Source organism: Prunus avium, chromosome 4, assembly GCF_965620075.1.
Source record: "Prunus avium chromosome 4, drPruAviu1.hap1.1, whole genome shotgun sequence".
Taxonomy (NCBI): domain Eukaryota; kingdom Viridiplantae; phylum Streptophyta; class Magnoliopsida; order Rosales; family Rosaceae; genus Prunus; species Prunus avium.
The window spans coordinates 21,719,446-21,731,688 of NC_142287.1; the positions used below are offsets into that span (position 1 = coordinate 21,719,446).

General features: G+C 35.4%; 1 protein-coding gene across 1 annotated transcript; it reads left to right on the forward strand.

Moving 5' to 3' along the window:
• Positions 1–2,750: 2,750 nt before the first annotated feature.
• LOC110747045 (uncharacterized) lies at positions 2,751–7,790 on the forward strand. Its single transcript, XM_088252192.1, has 8 exons — positions 2,751–3,068; positions 6,181–6,240; positions 6,371–6,477; positions 6,561–6,662; positions 6,736–6,828; positions 6,924–7,022; positions 7,140–7,235; positions 7,351–7,790. Exons 1-8 carry the CDS (start codon positions 2,933–2,935, stop codon positions 7,723–7,725), a joined length of 1,068 nt encoding a protein of 355 aa, XP_088108318.1. The 5' UTR covers positions 2,751–2,932; the 3' UTR covers positions 7,726–7,790.
• Positions 7,791–12,243: the final 4,453 nt, after the last annotated feature.

The following is a 12,243-nucleotide window of genomic DNA, read 5'->3' on the forward strand; positions in this document are numbered from 1 at the left end:
CAGTAACTTCTGACTGAGCTGAGAGATGCCCATAAAAGGAGAAGTACTTGCATAAAACGGAGATAGCACTATTTTGCTATCTCCGTCAATCACAGTATGTTATGAATGATAATTTTTCCACGTGGCAGACTGTGATTGGCCGGAAATAGCAAAACAGTGTTATCTATATTTCATACAAGTTTTTCTGCCATAAAAGATTAGCTGAGCAAAAGTAAAGAATTAAGCTCATTACTCAAAGTCAGTTCTAAAGAAATGGTAACTGGAAATTGGAATCCAGTTTCTGGTTTCCAATCTGCTGGTGGAATCAGTATTTGCATTGCATGCTGCTGGGTGCTCTCCTCCAGAAGCTTCCTTCCTTCCAGCATATATAGATAATAGCTCTAGAAAAGTAAATAACCCTTGTTAGCTGATGAGTCAATCTACCAAGTTCTGCAGAATTTGTAGGCTCTTCCTTTCTTTTATTTCTTTTTTCTTTTGTTGTGAACTGAATAGAAACTTCATATATATTAACTTTCCTTTTTCTTCTTTGCTTCCATTTAATGTGTGGCTGTGAGTTTTCTGGCCAATAAATAATACTACATACAAACTGTTTGAGTTGCCTCCCTGTGTTTTACTGTTTGTTAGTTAGTTAGTCTCTGCATTTCGGAAATTACAGCTACAATAATAATAATAATAATAATGATAATGCTAGTTTGATTTAGTTTTAATAGTAAATTGAGCTTAGACCCATAAAATTCATTTTAAATCACCTACAACCCTTTTCTTTAGTTTTCTATTTAAAATACCCAATTTTTTCGAATAATATCCGATAACTATGATCCAACTAAGCAAATTACCTAATTTAACTTAAAATCTGATTTATTGTATTTTTCGGATTCTAAAACTACCCATATTTCTAAGTTAATGTGTTATTAGGGGGGTGTAACTAATGACACAGGTTGAATTTGGAAAGATCTCCAAATAGTTGAATTTGGAAAGATCTCCAAATAGTTGTAATGGATGTAGGAATTAATTTAGAAACTTATTTGAAATTAAATATTAAATTCCACATTAAAGTATTAGTAATCTATTTTTGAATTAATGTTGTTTTCCTTTTATGAATTACGACTAGTAATCTATTTAATGTATCAGTAATTTAAATTCAATATTAAATTTAGGAATTAATGTTGTTTTCCGTTTATGAATTATTCGACTAGTATTCTATTTTATTATAGTTTTATGAATAATAGTGTACATTCCAATTATGTTGAAAAATAATTTGATAATCTATTTATTGTTTGTTTTTTGAAAAACATTTTTTTAATGAACCTGTTTTTTCTCTAAATAATGTACCTATTTTTTTTTCTCTAAATAAAGCACCTATTACTTGTTTTATAAAAAATAATTTGATCATCTTTTTATTGTTTGTTTTATGAAAACAATTTTTTTTAAATGAACCTATTTTTTCTCTCCAAATAATGTACCTATCTTTTTTTCCTCTAATAATGTACCTATTAAAACAATTTACCTAGTATAATGAACCTATTTTTTTGCTAAATTTTGTATCTATTTTTTTCTCTAAATAATGTACCAATTTTTTTTTCTCTAATAATGTATACCTAGTAAAACAATTTACATAGTATAATGAACTTATTTTTTTATTCTAAATAATGTACCTATTTTTAATTTATAAAAAAATGTGCATAAATTTCAATTATACAACGTACCTAGTTTTCTATAAATTATTGTGTACCTATTTTTAATTTATGAAAAATGTACGGAAATTTCAATTACAAAGTAACTAACCTATTTTTGTTAATTTTTTGCGTAAATAATATACCTATATTTTAATACGTATATATTTATATTTATATTTTTCATATGTACATTATTGGATATGTAATGTACATTTTATTTTATTTTTTTGCAATTTTAGGGGGTGATATGTTAGAGGGAATGGCAACCAAAAGAAATGGGGTGATTGATATGCTATTAATAGGGAGTTTTAATTACAATTATGGCAGTTAATGAAATGCTTGGAATAAATTATAAATAAAATATGAAGTCTGATGGCAAGAATGTAAAAACATTGGAATACTATGTCCTCATATATCCTACTGGTCATTTAAGTTTGAAATTGGGTTTTACACATGGATTTATAGAATGATAGGTATATATCAAGGAAATATAAGTAAAATTTACATGTTATGAAAAATGTTCATATTAAACTCAACAGTATAAGTAAATTTTATTTTATATTAAAATAAGCAAAATTTACATGTTAAATACAATTTTTTTTGGTGAAGAGGCAACGTCTTTATTTTTTCAGAGAAAAGAGAAAAACAGGCCTAAATACAGCACATTCAAGCACCAAAAACAAAACAAAAAGTATTAAAAACACACTTAAAATAAAATTATAGTATTCTTTACCAACAAACAATTATATATAGTATTGTTCTTTATTTATTTTTCAGACCAAAAAATAGTATTGTTTATTTTTATACCACCCATGTGCGTCGCCTGCCCAAGCTCAAGGCAAACATTTGTAATTTTTTTTTTATTTCTTTAACCTATATATTATATCTATTTCTGCCCAAGCTCAAGACACGTGGGTATTTTTTTAAAGATTGAGGAGGGCTAAAATTTACTTTGGGCTATAAAAAAATAAAATTCCCCCGGGCTATAGCCCATGTGAGGCTGTACTAAAGTCCGTGCCTGTGTCATTCCCAGCTTGTAATGTGTTACACAGTGGATTGCAACCGCGGCCGACATGGGATTTGGAAATCGTTTTGAATTGTAGCATGGTGGAGGTCTGAGCAACGAGGAAGCTTCCTTGGAGAAGGTTTTGGAGAATTTGATTATAAAAAAATAGCATAATGGTGTCTACACAACACCACCAATCTTCACCTCTTCTTCTTCAGCGACTCTGTCTGTCCTCCGGAGAATTGGAACCATGTTGTGTCCTACTCCTCCTCGGCAGCAGCAACCTCGATCTCTGCAAGCCTTGGCACGCAGCCAGTCCTTGTGTCTTCAACAATCTCAGTCTCTCCAGACTTCACAACGCTGCCGCTCTTTAAACTACAATTCAGGTGTGTTTTTTGTTTTTCACCTATAAATTTCAATTTTAAGGTCCAAATTAGGTTCTCATACATTAGACTAGCCGCTCAAAATTGAGCAGGAATTGAATTATTTTTCCCTTTTTGTTATTTAGAGGTGGAGATTACTGTTTGGAGTTTGATCTCAACTGTTCAGTGCCCTGCCTTGAAAGTCTACTCTGCAGGCTATTTTCGGTTCGATTGATGGAGAGCTATAGAGAAAAGAGGAGAGACCTTTCATATTGTGTTCATTGTTTTGGAGAAAATAAAATACATGGTAGGGTCTGAAGCAGAGATTTGTGGTGCGTTATAGAAAAAGGAGTTCCTTCCTACCAAGTTTGTGGATGTAATTAAGGTTGTTCATTGCGATTTTGAACTCCAAAGGCAGCACAAGACCACGGGCTTGTGCTTATTGGCCTGAGAAAAAGCCCTTGCTTAGGAGATATCCTCTCTTTCTTGTTGGTTGAGCCTGATCTACGACCACCCTCTCCTTCGACATTGGAGTCTGCTTCTTCTTCTTTTTCTTTTGTTGGCTATCTATACCGCACCACCCGGAGATGCACTTGAGATAGGGCAGGGAAGTTTGTGTAGTGGGTGGTGATTGGTGTGAGAACATAGTATAACTAGTGAACTTTTATAAACAATAGGCTTACATCAAGGGTTGACCTTAAACCCTAGTATTTTTTTCCTTGGCTATAGACGGCTGTTATGTTATTCGCATATGACATCATGTTAGTTGATAAGTTGATAACACCAAATTAGGGTTAATTGTTAAGCTTAGAAGCATGGAGGACTAGTTTAGAATCTAATATGTTATGTTATGCAAGAAAAAGTACTTGGTATATGGAGTAAATATAGCACAACTAGGAATAGACGAGAGGACACAGTAAAGTTTGACTGTCCATAATGAAGGAGAGATTGAAGACCACGTTATCACAGAATTAAAGTGTCATGGACGTTAGTAGTGAACTGCTTTTGAATTTTTGTATCACTGTAATATTGATACCAGAGTTAATGACTGAAATGGTCCCTCAATTATTGCTCCAGTGTCATTTTGGTCCACCAACTAAAATGTTCATTTGAATCGTCCTTCAACTCTTTTTTTTGTATCAAGATGGTCCTACCGTTAAAGTCTGTCAATTTTATTGTTAAATTGAGGGGTAAAAATGTCTCTATGAATAAAAATAGTAATATATAATTAAAAATTAAAGGAAACTATTATAAAACTTAGAAAATTTTAAAAAATTGAATCTCACCAGCCACATGGCTTTTTTTTCGTGAGACTAACCTAACAATTAATAATAATAAAATTCTCTATTGTTTAAATTAATTAAAAAAAAATTAAAATCACATAAATATAAAAATAAAATAACAAATTTTTTAAAAGAGTATAAACAATAATTAAAAATTAAAGGAAACTATTATAGGAACTTGTACCTAATTTTAAAATTGAAAAAATTGAATCTCACCACCAACATGGCTTTTTTTTGCTGACATGGACTTAAAAGTAATAATTTTTTTCTCTATTGTTTAAATTAATTAAAAATTTAAAAATTAGATAAATACAAAAATAAATAACAATAAAATTAACAGACTTTGACGGTAGGACTATCTTGATACAAAAAAAAAAAAGTTGAAGGACGATTCCAATGAAAATTTTAGTTAGTGAACCAAAATGATACTGGAGCAATAGTTGGGGGACTATTTCAGTCATTAACCCTTTTTTAAATAATATTTTACTTTTTGGCCCCTCAATTTAACGGAATATTTGACACTTTGATAGTAGGACCGTTTTGATAACAAATGAAGAGTTGAAGGACCATTGAAATGAAAATTTTAGTTGGTGGACCAAAATGATACTGAAGCAATAGTTGGGGGACCATTGGGATCAATAACCCTTGATACTAAGTTGAAGATAATTTTTTTATGGCTAAATTATTGAAATGCCCCATGTAACTCAATTTCAGTCTCAATTTCCCCCATGAAACTCTAAGTGTCTCAATTTCCCCCCTGAAACTCCATATATTGTCTCACTTTGCTTATATTCCATCCAGCCATAACAGAAGTCGAAAATTGAGGAAATAATGATGGGGAAACAATGATGGGGACATTGTTGAGTGAGACTCTGGGGTCGTAGGCCAAAGTGGTGACGGAGAGAGAGCGGTTAGAGAGTAAAGATGAGATCTTGGCGCCGAAAGGCAGGGACTTATTAAGGGATCGGAGAGAGAAATAAAGGGGGATGATGTGGAATTGCAAGAGGTTCAGCGATGGCTGACCGGAGTGAGAGAAGGTGGCGTCGGTGGGGGCGAAGATGGTGAGAGAAGGAGATTGGGAGAGGAGGAGGGTTTGAGAGGCGAGGTCAAGGGTCAGAGCCATAGAGGTGTAGGCGAAATCTGAGAGGATTTCGGCGGTGTTGACGAGGGTTTGGGTGGGGAGGGCGGAGGAGAGAGAGAGAGAACTGAGAGGACGATGAGAGAGAGGAGTTGGGCTGCCGCCATTGTTGGAGGTTGCTCTTCGTTTCTTGGAGTTTGGAGAGGGGTTTGGTTTTGCAAATGAGTTTGGGTGTAGTTGCAGATTCAAAGAGTATCTAAATTTGTAAGGGGAGGTTGTTTTTGGTGGGTTAAGATTTGACGACTTCTGTTAAGGCGGGATGGAATATAGGCAAAGTGAGACAATATATGGAGTTTTAGGGGGGAAAGTGAGACACTTAGAGTTTCAGGGGGGAAACTGAGACTGAAATTGAGTTACATGGGGCATTTCAATAATTTAGCCTTTTTGTATAGGACGGCTGTAAGGCGAGCTATGTTCTATGGTTCAGAATTTTGGGCCACCAAACAGCATGTTTCTAAGATGGATATGTGGCGGCACTAGGAGGCACATGATCATAAGAAATGAGATAATCTTAAGAAGGTGGAAATAGTTTGCATAAAGGCAGAGTTGAACTGAGCTTAGCATTTGTACTTGCAAAAAGAGAATTTCTGAGTAACCGGCTTACTTTGGTGCAGAAGAATCACCTTAGCAAATTTGTATAATTGTTTGCAAAATTCGTCCATGTTATTTTCGGATTACAGGACTTACTCCTCTCCCCCAACCCTGTATATTGTAGGAAACGATGCAGATTACAATCCGGATTTCTCAAAAGCCGCAATTGAATTTATGATCAAAGGTGAGTTTCCTTGAAATCAAGATAAGCAGAAGTGTGGTTTTTTTTTTCTCTCTCTCTCTCTCTCTCTCTCTCTCTTTATTGAGTTATTTGTATACATGATTTTTATTCATTGTATAGTTTGGTTGTGCAGGATTAAATAGTTTGAACATTGAGGAGAACCTCAGCAGGTTGCCTTTGCTTAGCAACGGTTCCCATGATGACAACAGCAACCATTACAAGCAACAATACCAGACTACAGTAATGTTAAAACCTCATAATCATGATAAAATCATTTTTGTTTCATATTTTTATACTTCATTGAACCATTTTTATAATTTCAGGGATCTGATGATTCCAACCCCACCGAGTCGCTTTTTCTGAGCGTTAGTCCCGATGCTGCTGACACTGACCAAGACGAGCTGGGTAATGTAACAAGGATAGTGGTAAAGACTCATAACCTTAATTAAACCATTTTATTTCTCATACATTCTTGCAAAAACTTGAACTTATTTTCAGTTTCAGGGCTCTGTGGATTCCGATCCGAGTGTGTCTCCTTTACCTTGCTTTAGTACCCATGCTGATACTGACGATGATGTGCTAGACAGTGCGGTAAGGATAATGGTCAAAGGCCATAACAATAACTAAACCAAACTTTTAACTTTGACATTATCTTGCAACACTTCCAGTTGAACTTATTTGCTCAGGGATCTGATGACTCCAACCTCAGTGACTCGCTTTTACCAAGCACTAGTCCGCGCATTAGCACCAACTATGATGAACGGGGCAATCTGGCAAGTGAAGTGGTAAAAACTCATGACCATAATCAACTCCCTCTTTTCACTATTTCTTGTGATAAGCAGTTTTATGATTTTAATTTAACTTATAAATAGTTGTAAGGCTCTTACAGTTCATAATGGCAGGGCCCTTCTGGTTCAAATCCTAGTGAGTCTCTAGCAATTAACATCGGTTTGCAGGATGAACGTAATGATTTTGGCCAGCCACGTCACAGGACAAGGGTGATGCTCAAAACTTATACTCATATTAAACTATAGCATTTTGTTAATATCTCTTGTGAAGTTTATTTGGCACCCATTTTAATTTCAAACTGAAGTGATCATAACTTCTATGTAGGTAACTGCCTTAGAGTTGACCTTTATGCTCGTTGGTTTCAACCTAGAAATGTTGTCAGCCGGTTTCGATCAGGTTTCCTCCACAAGTAAGCCTTGTTATGCACTGATCAGTTTGCTGTTGGCCATTGCCGCTGTGCTTACTTGCATCTGGGAGCTCATTTATAATGGTATAAAGGACAGAAATGCATCTCCGAATAGCACAGTTTTTGGTGCGTTGCCTGACATTTTCGGATTTGGACTTGCCATGATTCAATGTGTTTGCTCGGCAGTGCAGTATTATTTCCTCCATCATCGTGAGAGTAATCCAATGAAACTGTCCCCTGTGCCTCTCTTTTTCTTCACCTGTTTGGTGGTTTTGAAATTAAAAGGGAACTAGGGCCACACTGTTTATATATTCAGGACGCTAAAGCTTATGACAGTAGGCAATACGTTTCATGAGTTCTGTATACGTATCGATTACGAATGCAAAATAGGAAGTATGATAATACTTTGTGTTCGGATGAGGAAATTTAAAAGTTATAACAAGAATAAGAGGTATACAATATATTTATAGTGCGGATGAGGAAATTTAAAAATACAAAGGATTTCATAAATGACGGAATTTAAAATGATAAAAATTAATGTTCTAGAATTTGTAAAGTTTCTTGTTTGGATGACGGATTTAAAACACAGAATTTAACCATTATTTGTAAAGTTATCTTTTTAAAAACTCAATCTCTCTTCGAATTTTAGATAGAATTTAAAGTTGGGATTTATGATCTCCAAATTCCGAAGTTAATGTATCCTAATAGGATTTTTTAGTTATTCATAGTTAAAACTGATAGTCTTATGTTACATTACTTTTTTTTGGGGGGGTTTATGATATGTTACATTACATTTGGATATGGGTTAAAAATCGTTTTATTATTAGACTTGAAACCAAAAATAGCCGGCCCATCTTGAAACAAAACCTTGATAAATAAATAAAAGTGTGTTATAGAAAAAAATAATAAAAAAAGGAAAAAAGGCAACGGCCATTAGTGAAACGATAAGGAGTCCAACGCCAAAAAGCTGCGTATTCAATTAGGGGATATCATCTTTTTCGCTAGTGGTTGGTTTTCCACCTCGTGTTGCTGCCAAAAGCTCTTCGAGCAGAAGCAGCCAAGAACAAAGGGAGTAATTTATGGCATGGAGGTGCTGTAGAACAAGGCAGCTGCAACGCAAGGCTTCTGCGGCATTTAGGTGGTGTGCGCCATAGGGTGGCACACCAGAGATCCATGGGGTCGCCTTAGACCTCCACAGACATTTTTTCAGGCTTTCATGGGGTCGCCTGACCCCATTTGTACTTCTGTGCGTCCGCCCCCGTGCGTCTCCAAATAGACCTGTTTTTGGTACGTTGCCTGACATTTTCGGATTGGGACTTGCTGTGATTCAATGTGTTTGCTCGGCAGTGCAGTATTATTTCCTCCATCAGCATGCTAGTAATCCTATGAAACTGTTCCCTCTGCCTCTCTTTTTCTTCACCTGTTTGGTGGTTTTCAAATTGAAAGCGAACTAGAGCCACACTGTTTTATTCAGCCACATTATATGGTTCATGAGTTCTGAATGTATAACTAATTAATTATGAAATTGCCCAAAAATTAGACAATGTAGCACATTCATTTTATATCCAACTATTTGGTCGCATCACATTTTTAAAATTATATATATCAAACATTTTTTATTTTATTTTTTTGTTCTAAGGGAGCCGAAGCTCAGTAACAAAACTACATAACCAAACTTCTTTTTGTCTATTACAAGTCAGCCCCAAATCAAACAGGTTTGATTTTACAAATGAACAAGTAACCACTCGATATGTGAACGCATATCGATTATGAATGCAAAATTGGAAGCATGAGCAGCATGCCCCGCTTCTAAAGTACCCGATATTTATATTTGTCAGCTCAAATATCAAGTCTTTATCTACTTTGTTCCCTAGATCCACGCATGCTTCTGGAGATTTCACTTTGTTGTGTTTGTACGTATGTTCTGATGAGTTTGTCTTCTTCTCTGTTAGACTTTCTTGTGATTTGTTCTCTTTGGCTTTCAGTTATGGCTAGGGTGGGGATGAACCGGTGGAACCGACCAAACCGGACTGGTTGGGGTGGTTTAGCTTGGTTATTTTTCTCTCTATTTTTATATGAGTTGGACCGAATTGGCTTGAATCGGTTCAGCTGCAATTTCAGTTTTGTTTTGAATCGAGAGAACCCACTCGGACTATTACTTTTCGTTTTTCATTTTACATGTGTCGCATGATGTAGAAAATGAGACACTAGAAATATAACTCGTCATTAGGGTTGTTTGTACCCACTCTATATGTAGTATATATATCTCTCTTAAAGAAGAATAAATATATCAGTTTAAATCCTAATTACTTTTGAGTAATAATCTCCAAAATAATAGCAATTTTCCAAGGTCTGGAGCAATGTTTTTTTAATGGAAGTTGTGTTACCTAATTTATTGGTAGATGTGCTTGTTATATACAATTTGGAAAGTGTCATAAAAACAAAGTAGGTTTTATTGAAATTTCAATAAAAACTTTCCAATTGAATCATGGTTCCGTGCATGTCCCTAGCATTACTCGTTTTTTACCGAAAGGACTGTTGATCATAAAATGGGAATCTATGAAGACATTTACGTACGGCTGCATCAATGTGTATTTGGTGCCTTCGTTGATTAAGTTAGGTTCATGTTTCGAGGTTAATTAGTTGTTTAAATAGAAATGGTTGATGTAATTTATGCTTGGCTTTTGTATTTCTAATGAATAATATGCATGGAAATATTGTCATTGTCCATGATTTTTTTTATTAGTCAAGTCATGAGAAATTATAGAGTAGTACGGTATTACCACGTCAGTTAGTGATACCTCCTCCACTCAAAATATGCCATATGTCATTTTAGAAAGAAAATAATTATTCCTTTTATAGCCGGACTTTATTTAGATCCACTGAAATAAAATTAGAAGAAGAAAAAAATGCCCCAACAACCCAACAGCACCCCTATGTCTTCTTGTTCCTCGGACTGCCATCAACAATCATTAGTCACAAATAAGCCAAATCCCCATAGCCCAATAAATTGTTACAACCAGGAAACTTCATCATCATTGTCAATGAATAAAAAAAAAATTATCTAATCTTAATATCTGATGGGGCTTATTCGATCCACAACCGAGAACCAGCATAATACCCAACACAATCAACCTTTTCAATATCAATTTCCTGTTGGTCAATTTGTAGCTTGTCTGTGATACACCCACCTCCCATTACAACCTTCTTCCTTCTTCACATCTAATGACAATCTATAATTTAGAAGTCAACAAACAAGTGAGACCTTCATCAACGAGAAAATATATATGGATCTTGGGGTAGCCACCGAAAGGTTGAGAAGCAAATCTCGCTATGATTTAGCAGTTGAAGAGAGAGAGAGAGAGAGAGAGAGAGAGAGAAAAAAAAAAGGGGGGGACCAGGGCAGACGACAGGGGAGTAGGTGACTGAGTTGGGGTGGGCGATTGCTCGTCTCTTGCTTTTTATGATTTTTTTATTTTTTTATTTTTATTTTAAATGGTAAAAATTAGGTTCCAATTCTAGCAGTAAAATAAAGTATGAGTTGTTTAAAAGTAGGGTAAACTGCCGAATACCCCCCTGAACTATCACGCTAGTTGAAATCTACACCCTAAATTATTTATTCAGTCAATTTAGCACTTGTACTAAATTTTATCGCCAATTTACCCCCCACTGTTAGTTTTTGGCAATTTCCATCCAAATCTCCATTAAAAACACCACGTGAATGGCACATGCCAACCCTGCAACCCAAATCTCTTGATCCTTCTCTCTTCTTCTTCGTCTCTCTTCTCTTTCTCAGCCAAAAGTTCTACAAATAAAAAAAACCAAAACTAGGCCAAAGGAATCAACAACGAAAACAAATCTGCAACCCAGATATGCATCAAAGCTTTGGACACAAACCCTCATCAAAGTTTTTTTTTTTCCCATATCTGCAATCTTGTCACTGATGAGGAATCAAATCTGCAATAATTGGTCTTCCCCCATTGATTCCCCTTTCAAACATTCTCTTTCTTCTCTTATGGTTGTCCCCCACCCCCTACACACCCAACAGCAAGCCCACATAAAAGCCCACTAGACCACCACCACCACCTCTCTCTCTAAACTCATAAATACCCAATTCGAAAATAAAATTCTACTAATTCGATAAACTGGCATATTCTTGCATACATCAGAATTGGGGTTTCCCACTTCATTCACTTTCTCAACCTTCACAGCTAGTGAATTTGCACCAACATCCACAGCATCCGATGCATCAGACCCATCAACGGGCTTCACTGTAAAATCAACACCGTCTGATTGTTTCTCATCCTTGTCGACCCCAGAAGGCCCAGCTTCGCATTCCTCAACAACATTCTCCGGTGCTTCGAATTTAATCTTGGGGTGTGTCAAAGTCTTGCCATAACACATCCACATCCCATATTTGGACCAGGGGAGGTTATGGCGAGGAGGTGATTTTGGGGTTGTGGTGGGTCTGAAACGTGGAATAGAAAGTGAGGATATGGGATGCCAGTATAGCCCGGCAGCTATACCTTTTAAATATATTATATTACATTTTCCTTATTTTTCTTAATACAATACCTTGTAAAATGTCAAATTTACCCTTATATTTGACCGGCATTTGGATGGAATTGTGAAAAAGCTAATGACAATGGTGAAATTGGCGAATAAATTTAATACAATGTCTAAATTGGCTGAAAAAATAATTCATGGTGGAGATTTCAATTAGCGTGATAGTTCAGGGGGGTATTCAGTAGTTTACCCTTAAAAGTATGACACATGGCATATTTTGAATAAAAGTATCACCAGCTGACGTA

Excerpts from the sequence above, each read along its gene's own strand:
- LOC110747045 (XM_088252192.1), top strand. The coding sequence starts at position 2,933 with ATGTTGTGTCCTACTCCTCCTCGGCAGCAGCAACCTCGATCTCTGCAA. Across the intron at positions 6,478-6,560 it reads AGCAACAATACCAGACTACA|GGATCTGATGATTCCAACCC; the intron begins GTAATGTTAAAA and ends TTATAATTTCAG. Across the intron at positions 6,829-6,923 it reads ATGATGTGCTAGACAGTGCG|GGATCTGATGACTCCAACCT; the intron begins GTAAGGATAATG and ends TTATTTGCTCAG.